Source organism: Nasonia vitripennis, assembly GCF_009193385.2.
Source record: "Nasonia vitripennis strain AsymCx chromosome 1 unlocalized genomic scaffold, Nvit_psr_1.1 chr1_random0005, whole genome shotgun sequence".
NCBI classification, from domain to species: Eukaryota; Metazoa; Arthropoda; class Insecta; order Hymenoptera; family Pteromalidae; genus Nasonia; species Nasonia vitripennis.
The window spans coordinates 3,756,562-3,773,796 of record NW_022279591.1 but is presented as its reverse complement, the minus strand read 5'-3'; the positions used below and the strand labels follow the sequence as shown (position 1 = coordinate 3,773,796).

Genomic DNA, 17,235 nt, shown 5'->3' with positions numbered 1-17,235 from the left:
TGATTGATTATATTAAAGCGCAATATGAGCTCAGCGATGAGAAATCAAGCATCGTTAAAAAAAAACTTGAGAGTTCTTTTATGGTCACTTTAAAGTCAAAACTGTCTGCTGTACTTAATAAAGAACACATATTTAGGAAAAAATATGTATCTTGGATAGTAGATAACTTTGTTGTGAATTTTGATAACAACCTGAAGCGTAGAAGACCTGTCATTGATAGTTTTGAAGGCAGTTCGAGATCTACGAAATACAGGATAATACAGTCCATTACTAGGAGCTTTTCTCAGAAAGAAATAAAAAAAGCTTTTTATACAAATTTACGAGATTTTGGGAAAAAGCATTTAATGAAACAAATTGAAGATCTTTTAAGGGATCCCAATTGTTCTATGAATAATTCCGTTTCAGAGGAAATAATTCCTGTCACCGAAGATGAAGCAATAGTTCTGAATGAAGATGCAAAATTGTCAAAGTGGCAGTATGATACTATTCGCAAACAGGTAAAAGGAAAAAATGTTGATATTTTTATACCTTATAAACAACTTTTTTCAGCAAAAGAAAATTGTTATCCAATATCTTCTAGTCTCTCCATATTTGAAAAAGGTGGTAGCGTTGATTTACAACAACTGTTAAATCATACATCTAAACGTCTCCTACAGATACCGGATATTTTATCTAATTTCAAAACTAGTGAGGCTGAATACTCTCTAGTTTTGACTAGTAAATGGGGATGTGACGGATCATCAGATCATAGCCAGTTTAAGCAAATATTCTCCGATAGAACCAGCTCAGATGAAAGTATTTTCATGATGTGTACGGTACCACTTATCTTAGAAGTCAATACTTCAGAAGGTGCAACAGTAATTTGGCGTAACCCTCAACTTGGTTCGACTAGGCATTGCCGGCCAATCAGTTTTGTGTATGCCGAGGAAATCAGTGAGAAAACAGTGGCTGATGTTAATGCTATGAAAACTAAGATCGAGTTACTATTGCCTTCAATTGTAAATACAGATGTAAATCAATTCAAAATACGTCACTCATTAAAACTAACAATGATAGATGGAAAAGTATGCCAAGCAATAACAGGTTCTCCTTCTTGTGCAACGTGTTGCATTTGCGGAGCAAAACCTTCACAAATGAATGATTTGTATCTGAAAGAACCGAAAATGAAGAAAAATTTGAGTATGGCCTTTCATTTTTACATGCAAAAATACGATTCATGGAAACATACTCTACATAGCATACCGTTTGGATTTTTGTAAGTGGCAGGTAATATCAGATCAACAAAAAAAAAAAAACAATGCCAAGAAAGAAAGCTTAGAATTCAACACCGATTTAGACAAGAAACTGGCCTCATTGTAGATTATTAAATATATGTATAAAGTATAGCTCGAATGCCATCGTTCAAATCCACATAATAAAATGTCACGCATTAAAAAGATGAGAATAATAATATATTGACGTACTTAGCAGTAGATACAAAGTCATTTAACTCTCCATCGTCTTTTTCAAGCTGTTCCAAGGTTCTAGCTTCACCAGTTGATTGTAAACCAATGACTACGCATTTACCACACTTAACCGCTTCTCTTGCTACATTAATTGCATGCTTAACTTTAGCAGCAATGCACATGTACTTAAAAAAACGTTGATGTGATGACCAAAACTGTCCCCACATTGTCTTTTTCATGCGATTTTCAGCATCTATAAGATCGGCTGCTCGTTGAAATCGTTCCATAGCTTCTACCCACTGAAATAAAAAATATTCTCACTAGTTACAAAGTAATTTGTACACATATATTGTTTTGTAAATAATCATACAAATAACAATATAAATAACCTAAGTTGATATATAGGAATGCTGTAATAGAATTTAAAATAAATGGTAAATTATATTCAAGTGCCATGTCATGATATACCATTCCTCAAAAAACGCATACTAACTAGTATTTCGGAAGATATTTTATATTTCCGTAAAGACAACTGTATGTTCATTAACCTTTAGACGGCCAAGATTTGAGAGTTGAAATCGTCCTTGAAAAGTGGCTAAATTGGTGTCTGGTATCATGTATCAACTATACACAACGTTCATGTGACAGGATGAACCGATATATCGGTTTTCCGGTACTCTAAAGGTTAAATATCATTATAACAGTTCTTATTTATCCAAAATATAGTGAGTATTGCTCGTAGAAAATAGGCCATAAGATATGGCTGGTGAATAACCAGTGCCCACATTTTCTTAGCATAATATGTCATGATACTTTGACATAATATGCCCACATTATGTTGAGTACTTGACTTCAAAAATGGGTTTATACCCTAAAAACCATAAACTTACTGATCAAATTTATTCTTAGCAGTAAATTTTAAAATCATTTACGTCTAAAAAAAGGTTTTCACAATAAATTTTGAAAATACAAGGCAATATGTTAAGAGCTTTAAACTAACCTTGCATATTGATACATAGAAATTTACATACAATCACACTCAACACTCACTGACATATATACTATTCTGGCATGCATGTTTTTATAAAAGTGTGGATCTGTATGTTCAAGATTACCAATGGTGAAGTCTAAATGTGATGATCTTGATAGATAACATTCTCCCAACTCAGTGTTTGAGTCAGCTGCAGGTAGTATCCATTATTATAGTGTCTTAGATTCAGTGTATTCATGCGAGATGTTAATCATTTTGTTGATAAAAAATGTATGAAAATAAAAAACGATTAAATCTATTTGCTGCGAAAATTGCATACCATTTCGACAACTAGTTTAAGAGCTAAAAATCGAAAACTAAAAAAGTAAGTTTTTTATGTCGCACGATTACAGGAGTAAAAACGCTCTGATTAAGTTAAAATTTTGTAAAAAGTAGCTTATGAAATCTATCAGTTTAAAAGATATTAAGATTTAAATCCTTTGTATCTCACCTTGTGTACACTCTAAACGCTTAAGTCTAAAAATTGACGTCGCAAAGTCAAAATTTACTAATGTCTACTTTTGAAAAGACGAAAGTGCGAATTCTTAATTTTACAAAAGGCGAAAAATTGACAACAATATTTAGAAAGTTAGAATGTTTATCCTACAGATATATATATATATATATATATATATATATATATATATATATATATATATGCCATTTTTGTAGTAATTAATTACTAATAATATGTATGCATGCAAATACCATATAATATAGTAAGATTGGTCCAGATATGTCGGATGCTGCAAATAATAATTTGTGCAGATATGATCTTTTTGTTAGAGCTATGTGTTTGTGAATATGAAATGACGAATGCTGTATGTATTTATGCATATCACAATATGTAATCTGCAGATTCGGTTCAAATAAAAGGTATGCTGCAAATAATTATTTGTGCAGATATGCTTTTTGTTTAAAGCTATGTATTTGTGAATATGAAATCACGAATGCTGTATGTATTATGTTATTAAAGACGTGTTTTTAAAAAGTTAAGAAAAATCATTAGTAATCTGAAGATAACTGTTTCGATTAGGAAAAAACTAGTGAATTTATAAGTCAACAATAATAAAATAAAGAAAACTGTTTAAAACTATGGTAAAAGTGTTATCTTCACTTATTAATAGTTATTGTTTCTTTTTTTTCATTCATTAACAATTTCATTTTTTTTTATTCATTAACAAAATCGTAAAATTTTATACTTAAAAAACTGAAGCCAACTGAAAACTTTAGCAAACTAAATAAAACTGAAGACAACAGAAGATTACTGTTGTCTGTGTCTTAATTCCGACATTTTTCTGCTGTCATCTGCAGTTCATAATTGTTTTCTTCAGTTGTTTCCATTTTTCTTTTTCGCTAGGGATTTAAGATATTATTTAATATAAACGTTAATATTGCATTATGTATTAAAGTTTAGTACAGATTACAAATGTTATGATCATTATAATCCTACAATTTACATTATACTATAAATGTAAATAAAAAAACCGCTGCCAATTGGCGTGTAGCTTCCTCTAACTAAAGTTATAGGTATAACTAAATTTATACATAAAATATTGTTTTAATAAACAGCATGTTCATGCTTTTAAATGTTTACAAATACATTTTTTTTAAATGCCAGCGAAACCGTGTTTGAAGGTATGGTTTAATTTACATAAGCATTATCCCAAAGAGTCGGTGAGAAAAATCGGTTTTTACATTTTAGCTATTTACTTAAGAACCGATCAACGAAATCGTCTTAAACTTCAATAGCTGATAACTTTATTTATAGTTAATCACCAAATAAAATTTTGAAGGATTTGACTACATTGTTTTAGAGATATAAGGAATCAAAAAACTTTCACAAAAAATTCAAACCTCAATATCTTAAGAACTATAGGAGTTTAAAAGCTGCGCAATAAACTTAGCCAAAAAACATAAAATATCTATCTTTTTCCAAAATCTTGAGTGTAATAAGGCCTTTTTGCGTCCTTAATCAAGGAACATAAAAAACTCATTTTTTTCAGTTTTTGATTTATTACTGAAAAAATAAGTTGTCAAATCACTTAAAATTTTAATAGGATATAGTTTGACACGTGACCCATTAAAATTATTCATTTGTGGGATTATGATGTTGAGTTTTAGAGATATACAATTTAAAAAAAATCACCTTTTTCATCTCATCTGCTGAACAGAGCGATGATACCAACTCATACAGTGGTACAGCCCCGGTAAAGAGTAGCATCAGAGAGAGAGAGAGATTAGATTAGATTATTTATTTGCTGTACAATGTGTTGTACAATACTCTTGTATATACAGATACATAATTTAAAGTTTAATTGGATTGTGCATATGTGTGTAGGTGTGCTTGAAGGTGTGTGTGTGTGTGTGTGTGTATTTGTAGTTTTGTTTAATGATGGTGATGTATGAGACTGTATGAGAGGTAAGTGCTTGGTTTGCTATGAGGATGATTACGAATTACGAATTTTCAAGGCTAAAAAAGTATTTTTTAGCCTCGCTTTTGAAATGCACAGGACGGAGTGCGGCGTGGAAGTCAAAGTAGGCAATTAAATAAGATGGTTTAGCATTGTTAAAGAGCTTTCTCAAGAAGCAGGCCGCAAAGTACTTCCTACGTCCGGCAGTGGTGAGCCATTGCAGCTCGCGCCTGTAAGGCGTGATGTGCTCGTCCCTCTTAAGACCACAGATGTAACGTATACCTGTGTTAACCAGTCTTAGTAGTTTAATGTCGAGTTCTTGTATCAAGTTACAGTAAACCAGTGAGCAGTAGTCTATGATCGGGAACAGTAGGGCCTGGACGAGGTGTTTGCGCAGACCGAGGTTCGTGCTTTTCCTGAAAAAGTATAGCCTATACATAAGAGAGTGAGCACGCTTACACATTTGTGTTACGTGCTCTTTCCAAGTTAGTTTGGAGTCAAGCACGAACCCCAGGCTGCGCACAGAAGATTCAAAATCGACCCGGGCTCCCCCTATATTGATGTAAGTGTTAGCCATTGTAGGTAGAGCAGTGATATAGTAGGGCGAGCCCAGGACGATCGCCTTAGTTTTGAGGACATTGAGTTTTAGATTGTTTTGCTCAGCCCAGCACCTTATCCTCTCGGAATTAGCTCTCATTCTGTCGGAACAGGAGTCAAGCTCCTCGAGGTGGCACTGGGTGTATATCTGCAGGTCATCCGCATAGATCAGATGTGCAATATCCACGTCCAGACTGATGCTTATGTCATTGACGTACAGTGCAAAAAGTAGATGGCCCAGTACGGATCCTTGAGGAACTCCCGTATTGAGCGGAAGGTATGAGGATAGTTGATTGTCGTCACCAATGACGGCCTGCTGTCTGCCCGTGAGATAAGATGCAATCCATCGGATGACCTGCTTAGAAAAACCGAAAGAGGTTAGCTTTCTAAGGGGCTTGGAGTGACACACAGTGTCAAACGCCTTCCTAAAATCAAAAAGAAGAAGAAGTGTGACCTTCTTTTTGTCTATTCCAAGCCTGACATCATCAGTCAGCTTTATTAAGCCGGACTGTGTGCTGTGACCGATACGAAAACCTGTCTGTAGGTCATCAAGGAAGAGCCTAGTTTCCAGGTAATGAGAAAGCTGCCTATGTACCAGCCACTCCAGCGCCTTGGATAGAAAACATAAGAGTGAGATCGGACGATAGTCAGTGGTGGATTTTGGAAAACTGACTTTGTTGAGTGCACGCACCAGTGGCCTTTTCCAGTCCGAGGGGAAGCATGACTCGCTCAAGGACAGGTTAAAGATACGACATAATATGGGCGCGAGTACTGGCATGGCCTTGGAGACAACAACCTGTGGGATGCCATCAGTTCCCCTGGCCTGAGAGGTGAAATGCTGAACTGCGGCCAACACGTCCGATTCCGTAATCTCACTAAAGCTGAAGTGGACAGGATATTCCAGACTATCAAGTGATTGCAGTTGTTCGTCGACAGAAGGGGCGAGAGTTAAGTGTACGTATTGCAGAGCGTACGTAGATTCGCAGGTAAGTAATTAAATAAATTGAATATGGATTTGTTCAGATTTATTAATCCGTCTTTACAGCTTGGAAACCCGACAGAGACTGACTCGTTACCAGTGCAAGAGCCTTTTTAAAAGGTTTGTAACTTTGTTTGTTTAATCTTTCCTCCATTGTTCTCCATGCGTGCTCGATGCGTGCTCCGCCGTATGTGCCAACATAAACACCTTATTGTTGTAGGTCTCGAGAAGCCAAAGCGATCGATACGGCATGCAGAAGGCGATCGATAACAAGCGATGAATAAGCGACGACTAATACGGCTCATATAACTCCTCCATGCCCAAGTTGAATGACGTCCTCGTTATTTGTTATCTCGGTATGTTGTGGGCTCCTGTTTGGACTCCTGCTTTTACATGAACCCCTGTTTTTACATTTATATTTATAGATAATGAAAATTATTCCAATTATTAGAATCAGCATGACAATTATAAATGACGCTATTGATGTATGGAATTCGATTCCGAATTTTGTGAATTTTGGTGTCTCCATCGTAGGTACTGCTTGCGTTTTTAGCGGTTCGAATCTCCGTTGATGATCCTCGATGATCAATGGTTGAACTTCCGACACCTTAAGTTCTCCGAGATTGTCGTCCACCCTGTGTCCCTGTATCAACAGATTGTTTCCTCCAAAGATCTTCGTTCCAAAAAATGTTTCGTTGTTCTTGTTATTTTCGATTTCTGTTTTATAATTACTGGATATCAGCGTCAAGTTGTTTAGGAGTGGATACGCCAATGCTAGAGGCGCATATATTGAAATTGTTATTGTTTTTGCGTCTTCTGCGAGGATTTGATAGCATACATAGTCGCTCTGATAGATCAATTGACATCTTCTTGAAAATAATTTTATTATCGAGCCATCCAGCTTCCACGGTATCGTTACGATCTCCGTCTGGTTATTTCGGTTAATTATAGCAAGTCTTTGAAAAAGGGAGAATTCAATGGAATTTAGCATAGGAATTTTTATGGTATAAATTATGGAATTATGGATAGTTACGACTGATCCCTGAGCAAATCGAAAGTCTAACAAATTATGATAATGTGATATTAACTCTTTTTGGGAATAAAGTTCTAATAGATTTGTCTTTATACTTAGTATCTGTTCATGGGTTAATATTTCCAAATTAAATTTTTCATCGATGAAAACGAATGATCTTTTTATTTTCCCTAATAGATTTAGAAAATGTTGCTCCTGCACAATAAGAGTTACAACTGTCTCAATTAATTCAAATCGCGTATTTTGATCGTTAAGAGTTTTCATAAGATTCCGTAAGTTTTTGTTAATTATTTCAGTATTGCTATTTATCGTTCTGCTAATTTGATTCATGCAACTTATAGATTTATTCAAAACCGAAATATCTTCATTTTGTTGTTTCTCAAAATTTTCCAAATAATTATTAATCTTTTCTAAGTCATCTGAATCTGGATTTCCAAATATATATTTGATCATCTTTCCTACTCCATTTATTAATCCTCTCTTTCTTCTTCCACCGAATGGTGCTATCTCCTGCAGATCTTGATAGATTTCTTGACATAATAATCTTGCTTCCATTAATAGACCTGAGTTCTTGAGTTCTTTTCTTGAGGATAATATGGTGTAGTCAGTCAAAATTCTGCCATAGGTGCGTTTGAGCGACGATGTGTTTATGAAGAAATGTACGTAATGATAATTTTCTATAATTCTTCCAACTCCTTGCTGATAATCAAAGTGTGTCGCATCAGGATTAATTTCATCACTTTTTACGGTTATCGTCGAAATGGCCATAATCATCGCCATCCCCAGGATCGTCATCATTTTCCTGCAAAGAAGAAGTTTTTCTTAATCTCTTTGCGCTCTTTAGATTGTAACGACGTGGTTGTCCGTGTATATAACATTCCAATGAGGGACCTTGTTGTTTCTTAACTAATAACTTTTGATAACGGGGTGCGATTTTATTTCGTTGCTGTTGGTGGGCTTTAACGTATACCTCTCTACTTTCCAACTCATTATTTGAATCATTAGGTAATTTTTGTTTCTCTTTCTGTCTTTTATACAATTCGTCATAGAACGGTAAAATTTCATTTTTCCGTATTTCATTATATTCTTCGGTTATGTCGACTCCAGGTTCGATGACATGCTTATGCAGTTCCTCATATGGTCCATACAGTAGAGTAAACGGTGCAAAATTTGTTGATGAATGAATGCTCTGATTATATATTAGGATTGCTGTAGTCATATGATTCTTTATTGTTTCTCGAGGATTTTTATCGACTAAAATACTTAATTTTTCTCTTAAAGTTGAATGTAATCTCTCTATTGGTCCATTTGACGTGTGTCTATTGATTGTAGTTTGATGATATTCGATTTTGTGTATCCGACAAAATTCTTTAAATACAGCGGAGTTAAATTCACTCCCATTATCCGTAGTAATTTTATCTGGGAAATTGTGATGTGATGCGAAATGCCTCAGTTTGTTTAATACTGTTATAGCATTCCCATCCAATAGATGATAAGCTTGAGCGTATTTCGAAAATATATCAATAATTGTCAGAAACTTTTCTTTTCCAACATGAAAAACGTCCATATGTATGTGCTGTAAGGGCCTATTAGCGATAATGGGTCCATACCTTCCTGTTTCGTAAGGCTTTCTCTCATATTTGTGTTCTAAGCATAGTTCGCATTGGTTAATATAGTTTTGTACGAGCCTATCCATATTTAGTGTATATAACTCTTTCTTAAAATGAGCTATTGTCTCTTGAATTCCATTATGGGTTCTATTATGATATTCTTCAAGTTTCTTCAAAAAATTATTTTTGTCTATTACGGGTGTATAAGTGTTAGTTTTAATCAACTTTAGTTTTTCATTGAAATGTTTTAGCAGTACTCTGTAAGCGATCATTTCCAAATCATCATTTGTAAAGTAAATCCCGTATTGTTTGTCTGGTTTTACGTTTTCATTTAGAAATTTTAATAATTGTGTTTCAGCTTCATCCTTGTTTATCTTTACCATATACTGAATCTTGAGCTTATCTTTATTTACTTTCACATTGTAGTCCCTTCCCGATTTTATTATAATGCTATAATTAAATGCATGAATATTTTTGTCTGTTATAGGCAATGAAAACACTGGATCTTCTACAGCAGTGTGAGCTGTTTCTAGATCATCGCCGGGGCTCTCGTCCACTTCCTCGATTCGGCGCGATGTTATATCCGAGACTTGAGGAATCATTGAAAGTGAGTCATCATTCTCTTCCTGATTATTTATTTCTATTCTGCTTAAGGCGTCAGCTACATAATTTTCACTTCCTTTCTTGTATTTAATCTCATAATCATATTCCTCTAATTTTATTTTCCATCTAATCAAACGTGAATTTGGTGTTTTTAAAGACCAGAGCCAAGTTAGTGGTTTATGATCTGTTTCGATTGTAAATTTCCTCCCGTATATGTATGGTCTAAAATGTCGACACGCCTCGACTATAGCTAGTAGTTCTTTTTCGATGGTCGAATAGTTTTGCTCAGCTGAATTCAGGGTTCGTGAAAAACATGATATGAGGTGTTTATCTTGCGATAGAACGCTATCAATAGCGACATTTGACGCATCATTTGTGACAGTAAACATTTTTGTGAAATCTGGATAAGCTAGTATTGGTGCATTGACGATTAATTCTTTAAGTCTATTGAATGCTTCTATATATTGTCTATCCTCTATGTTTATTTTTTCTTCCTTTTTAAGCGCTTTCGTTAGTGGTTTTGATATTCTAGCGTAGTTTTTTATGAATTTTCTATAAAACCCTGTTAATCCTAGAAACGCTTTAATTTCTTTTTGTGTCCTTGGGATGGGATATTTTACGATGGCCTTGATTTTATCTGGGTTTGGTTTAATTCCTCCTGGTGTAATTATATGTCCCAAAAAAGGTACTTCTTTCCTTAAAAAACTCACTCTTATCTAATTGCACTTTCAAACCGTATTCCCGAAGTTCTTCAAATACTAATTTTAGATGTTGTAGATGTTCTTGGAGAGATTTTGAAAATATGACTATATCATCCATGTATACAAAGCAAAATTTGTGTAAATATTTTCTGAGAATTTTGTCCATTAATCGCTGGAATGTAGCTGGTGCATTTTTTAAACCAAAGGGCATACGACGGTATTCGTAGTGTCCATTTTCTACTGTGAATGCTGTCTTCTCTACTGAATCTCGATCAACTGGTATCTGATGGAATCCTTGTGCTAGATCTAATGTTGTAAAATATGCGCATTTTCCTAAATTCTCTAAAATATCGTCCATTCTCGGCAATGGGTATTTATCCTCAATGGTTTTATCATTCAACTTACGATAATCAATAACCATTCTCCATTTCTTCTTTCCACTTGCATCTTGCTTTTTGGGTACTATCCAGACAGGTGATGAATAAGGTGAATTACTTGATTGAATAATTTCGTCATTTAATAATTTTCCCACTTGATCTTGAATAACCTCCTTCAGGTGATATGGATATTTATAACTTTTGACATAAATCGGATTTTCGTCCTTTGTCCTTATTTTATGTGTGACTGCATTTGTGGCTGTTAATTTTTCACACTCATTATAGAAACAGTCTCTAAATTTCTGACACAAAGCTATAATTTTCTCCTTTTCCTCTTCATTCATGTGTTCCGTTCGGATTTGCACTTTTGTCTCCTGATGATTGCTCAGTATAACCATTTTACATTTAAATAATTAATTTCAAATCTCGGTGTGCTAAATATTTGAGTTCTATAGTTAATATTTGCTTTTAAATTTTGTAGGAAAAACGTAATTTGAAAATAAATCGTAGGCTACTTTAGGGTTAATAATCGATGATGATGCTCCCGAATCTATTAGTATTTTAAGCGATGGATTTGTAGTTATTATGTGTGGTAGTTCGGGCGAACTGCCTATGTTATTTAAATTTACTATGTTTCTTCGGTTGGATCGGAATCCCGTTGAAAATTTTCATTTTCTGAATTCTCTTGATTTTCATAATTGTCGTCATTCACGTTAATATCTTCTTGCTCCTCATTGTAAGCATCTTCCTCCGGTTGCTGCTCCTCTTGATAATGCAACTCTTCGGAAATGAAATTCGGTGGTCCGGTACTCCTAAAGAATTTATTCTGAGGGACAAAATTATTTGACCGGTTGCTCTGATTATTATTTGGCTGATTAGTGTTTCTGGTATTAATCGACATTGGTGTCGGTCGATTTTGCTGAATAGGTCGTCCGAAATTATTTGCAAATGTCGGTACAAAATTATTTTGTGCAGTTGCGGGTCTAGGTGCAAATGAAAACGGACTTTTATTTGCTCCAGAGTTATTGAACGGACTATTATTTCTCTGATTCATAAACGGGCTTGTACCCTTTGAATTATTGTTTACATTATTGGTTTTTGGTTTACTTTCGCGTTGTCTCGCGAAATTTAAACATGCAGCTTGTTGCTCGTGATTGTCAAGCTTTCTGCATTTTATCAGACAAGCCTCTATATCCGCCAACTCGAAATGTGTAAGATGTGTGTGATACGGCTCTTTTATTCCGTTTATAAACGTATTTTTCGCAACATTTTCGTAAAACCCAATCTTCATACTTATCAAGTTACGGTCTTGATTGTTTAAGTTTATATGTTCTTTTAGCTTATTTAAACGTTGTTTAATTTCATCAGCATACTTTTCATAATTTTGATTCGATAGTTGAAAACAAGAGCTAAGTTTATTGTATAGCAGATCCTCCGAGCTGGGATCGCTATATCTATTTATTAAGAGATTTTTACAATCATTCCATGTTGCTGGATCATTCGCGACTATTAAATTTAAAGCTTCTCCGCGAATTCTTGATTTAATTAACGCAAATAGCGCTGTATTTAATGCTTCCTCTGCAGTGACTAAATTTTCAACAAATTTATCGCATGTTTGGAGAAAGTGAGAAAGGAGCTTTGTTCCTCCTTCATAAATTGGTATCGCGTCACGCCATATGGCTAACCTCAATTTAAATTGTTCCACTGTGATTTGCTGCGCCATTTTGCTCTCAAATCAGTCGTATTTAGGGATAAGGTAAAGATAGGTGAATAGGGAATTTCAAAGACTTACTCTCTTCTTTGATGATTCCAGGTGAATCTCTGTTTGAAGGTGGGCCTCAAACTTGACGTCCCAAAAGTACTGCGACGAAGGGGTTGAAACACCAGCCGCTTCCTCTCTGATGATTTCCGTCACGGTATTGGAGGAGAATCTCGATTCAGCAGCCTCGCAGTATCCTGTCCGCAGCGCCAGTTAAGTGTACGTATTGCAGAGCGTACGTAGATTCGCAGGTAAGTAATTAAATAAATTGAATATGGATTTGTTCAGATTTATTAATCCGTCTTTACAGCTTGGAAACCCGACAGAGACTGACTCGTTACCAGTGCAAGAGCCTTTTTAAAAGGTTTGTAACTTTGTTTGTTTAATCTTTCCTCCATTGTTCTCCATGCGTGCTCGATGCGTGCTCCGCCGTATGTGCCAACATAAACACCTTATTGTTGCAGGTCTCGAGAAGCCAAAGCGATCGATACGGCATGCAGAAGGCGATCGATAACAAGCGATGAATAAGCGACGACTAATACGGCTCATATAACTCGAGCGGATCATTGGATATCCCGCTGAAGTATCTGTTAAGATCATCTGTTGAGAAGCGAGATGGAGTGGTTTCCTTGGAGGTGGTGATTCCAAATGTCTCGAGTTCTCTCCAGATTTCCCTTACGTCTGTTATGTTTGATAGTCGTGAGTGATAGTAGTTCAGTTTGGCTTCCTTGACCTGTTTATGTGCGTTATTTACCGCTAGTGTATAAAGAAGTTGATCTCGAGGATGACGTGTCCTGCAAAATATCATGTATAGTCTGTCCCGCTCAATCACAAGGTCTCGAAGAGCCGAGGTGAACCACGGATGTCGTGTGGGTCCTGGCATTACAGTCCGTAATGGGGCGAGCTGATTGATGGCGTTCGTTAGGTTGGTGTTGAAAGTGTTGATGCATGCGTCAAGGGATGATGTGTCGATTGTAGACCAGTCACATGTGTTGAGGTAGTTGTTTAGTTTTTCAGCACTGATGCCTTTGTAATTTCTATAGGAGTATGTTCTATAGGCGTGGCGGAATTTGTGGATGTGCTTATCCCAATCTCTGTGATTCTCGGCGAATATCGCTATCATGGTTTTAAGGATGCGATTACTACTTCTAGGTGCTTGTCGTGGAATTTGCACGTCGAGTGTAGCCGTAATGAGGTCATGTCCGTTTATGAATGGTGAGTCAGTCTGCCAGTGTGAAATTAGGCAATCCTGTTCGTCGACCAGGCAGAGGTCGAGCCATGTGTCAGAGTTTTGCTTGTGGTGCGTAGCACCATAGGGCACCGATTTGAGGGAGTTCTCTTCTATGAGGGCCTTGATGAACTTGGCATCTTCTGAGCAGGAGAGTTGATCTGCATTAAAATCTCCCATTATAACTTTCGTGGAGTAGTTGTGCATGTGACTATTGAGCTGTACAATGAAATTGTTTCCTTGTAAGAAGGGCGCGTGTGGTGGCCAATACACAACCGCCACGAAAATAGGTGGGACTCCCTTCGCAGTGATCTCACAGAAAAGATACTCCGAGTAGCCTGGCTTTCCCGTTCAGATCCCGTCGGATGAAGATATTATTGTAGCAGTCAGCGTGTTGTGGATGTAGAGGGCCACTCCTCCACCGTTTCTGTTTCAGTCTCGTCTGTGTAGCGTATAGTTATTCAGTGTGGGAATCGAGGTTATTTTATCATTGAGCCAGGTTTCTGTTACAGCTATTAGAGAGAGAGAGAGAGAGAGAGAGAGAGAGAGAGAGAGAGAGAGAGAGAGAGAGAGAGAGATTTCTACTTCGTCGGCCACCCCGTCGCATTCCCCCTCCCAAAACTAAACATACTCTGAATGTTTCAGTTTTCTACAACAAATGTGTCAAAGGTTCTCTCTCTCTCTCTCTCTCTCTCTCTCTCTCTCTCTCTCTCTCTCTCTCTCTCTCTCTCTCTCTCTCTCTCTTTGTCTCACCACTCCCCCGAGACTGCATGGCTGCAAGAATGGTATGATTAGCTTAAAATTTAGAGTGTAGTTGGCAGATGATTGGGTTGAGAAACCCGGGAAGGATTAAGAATACTCACATTACTGACGATGATGTCGTTCTCCATTACGGCTATGACGTGGATTCTCCTGCCTTATTGCTCCCGTGTTCGGCTTCTCGACTGTCTGGGCTGTGATGTGCTGAAGGTCTGCCTCAGGATGGACTCCCGGATATCCTGGGGTAGGTCGTTTATCTCCTGGATGAGGCGTAGCGTTTCGGTTACAACTTCGGCTACCCCTCGAGCTTGGGAATCTTCTCTATTTGGCAACGTACTCCTCGGTGAGGAAGACGGCGATCTGGAGTGGTTCCCACGCTCATCTAGCAGTTGAGACATCAGAGCTACGCCATGGCGACGATCTACGGGGTTCCTCCGTCAGCGGCTTCACGGGCCCCCTCGACGTCGGGAATCTCCTGCGGTCTATCGTTCTGCATTGCGCAATTAAGGAAGATCCTCCCCTGACGAGGCTTCGGACACTGGAAGATGGTGTGGCCCCTTTTCTAGCAGTTAAAACAACAATAGGGTAGAGAATCGAGCTCCGGATCCGTTGGTATGGGGTTAAGTCCACTGTAGCGCAAACCGGAGAGCTTAACCTTAAGCTGCGGGCCAATGCGCCTCTCTGCCCTCGGTATCGGTGTTTGCTCGACTCGACGGCGATTATCTCGACGAGTATCTCGAGCACTAGCTCCTTCCGGCTGTAATTCAATATCCCACTCCATGGGTTCTTGGCTACGGGTTCCCTCGACTGTTTTCTTTCGAAAACTGCACTAAACCCTTACAACCTAACCGAACCTAACCTATTTATTATTAAGAACTATTATGAAACCTAGAATTTGTTGATATTGCACGCGTCCAAATTACCTGCAGATATTTATGCAGAGATGTCTGCAGAAAGTTTTGCAGAAATTTCTGAACATTTATTTCGTAAGCAAATGTCAAATATTTCGCAAATTTTTTGTAGAATTTCTTGCAGGTTGACTGTAAACCAACGTGCACACTGCATGTAGGTTTTTTTTGAGGACTTTTTAGTGGAAATAAAAAATGTAATAAAGTGTAATAAAATATAAGAAAATGTAAGAAATCGTACCATTTTGTACGTTTTTGTTAAATTTCGGACCTTTTTACGTATTATTACAGTTTGCTACATTTTATTACATTTTGTTACGTTTTATTACAATTTATTACAAATCCATTGATCCAGGATTTCATGGGGGTCTTTTCTTTGAAATGACAAATGTAACAATACGTAAAAAGTATAACAAAATGTATAAAATTGTCTGTAAGCGTAATATTATATAAGAAAATGGCGACTTTTTTATTTTCTTACTTCTGCTTACATCCTTTTACTTTTTCTTATAATTTCTTATGCATTGTTACATTTTATTATAAAATGAATAATTAAAAAAATATATTGACTATATTAGGCGGTAAAATAACATATGTAATAAAATGTAATAAAATGTAAAAAAAGTTAACAAATCTGAAAATGTAAGATAGTGTACAAAAACGTATGAGAAAAAAGGTCCGAAATCCAACAAAAAAGTACAGTTTCTTAAATTTTTTTACGTTTTATTACATTTTATTACAATTTATTACATTTTTTTTCCTCTAGGGTTACTTCCGATTTGCAGAATTCACTTTTTTCAATGTTTATTACTAGATTCGCTTCTTTTAATTTAACGAATACTTTTTTAAGCCTATGTGGGTGTTCATCAAAAGTTAATCTTTTAATAATTACATTGTCGATGTATCTGAATACATTTGGTTGCATTTTTGGACCTATTATTTTATCGATAATCCTGCAAAATACGTTTGGCGATGCGCTCAGCCCGTAAGGTAGTCGTTTAAATTGATATAATGATTTTCCAATCACCGCGAACGCTGTTTTTTCCCGACTATGTTTTCGAGTAGAACTTGTAAAAACGCTTGACTTAAATCGATTGTTAAGATATACTTTGCTGTACGTAATTTCTCTAATATTGCGCCCATATTTGGAATAGCATATGCATTTTTTTTCGCAACTGCATTTACTTTTCTTAGGTCAAGGCAGAATCAATACGTGCTGTTTGGTTTTTTCACCATAATGACGGGTGACGACGAGTCGTTGTTCGACGGCTCAATTATGTCTTGTTCTAGCATTTTATCGACTTCTTTAAATAATGCTTTCTCGACCGTGTTTAAATAAGGATAGGCGCGTTGTTTTATTGCGGCGTGTCCATTTACTTCTAGTTTATGTTTTAAGACGTTTATCGTGCCTAACTTTTCTGGTATTTTCAGAAGATCGCGATTAAGAAATTCTTTTAACAGTATTTCTTATTCGGAAGTTATATTCTGTAAACCGCATAAAATGTCGCTTTTGCCCGAGATTCTTTTGAATTCTTTTTCAAAAGTAAAGCGCTCAAAATAAAGATGGCGGGGAGAAAATAAAGATGGCGGAACTGGGGTTGCCGCCGGAGGAGATTCCTCCTGATATATATTTTAAATGCCACCCGAGGTAAGTTAATTCAACGTTGATATGTGTACTGTGCGAAAACGTATTTCACAAAAGTGACTTTAATAGAAAAAAGGGCGTCAAATACGTATCGAGTGTGTTAGTAGTGTGTGATGCACATACAGATCTAGACTTAACCTCAATTAG

At 36.3% G+C, this 17,235-nt stretch overlaps 1 protein-coding gene across 7 annotated transcripts in view; it reads right to left on the bottom strand.

The window, feature by feature from the left end:
* LOC103317675 (protein strawberry notch) overlaps positions 1-17,235 on the bottom strand; it is a 340,816-nt gene that overhangs the window by 212,853 nt on the left and 110,728 nt on the right. For all 7 annotated transcript variants that reach the window (XM_031920743.2, XM_031920738.2, XM_031920751.2 and 4 more), the window contains one exon: positions 1,464-1,744. In XM_031920743.2, coding sequence (XP_031776603.1) covers positions 1,464-1,744 — 281 coding nt within the window. The remainder of the gene's footprint in view (positions 1-1,463; positions 1,745-17,235) is intronic.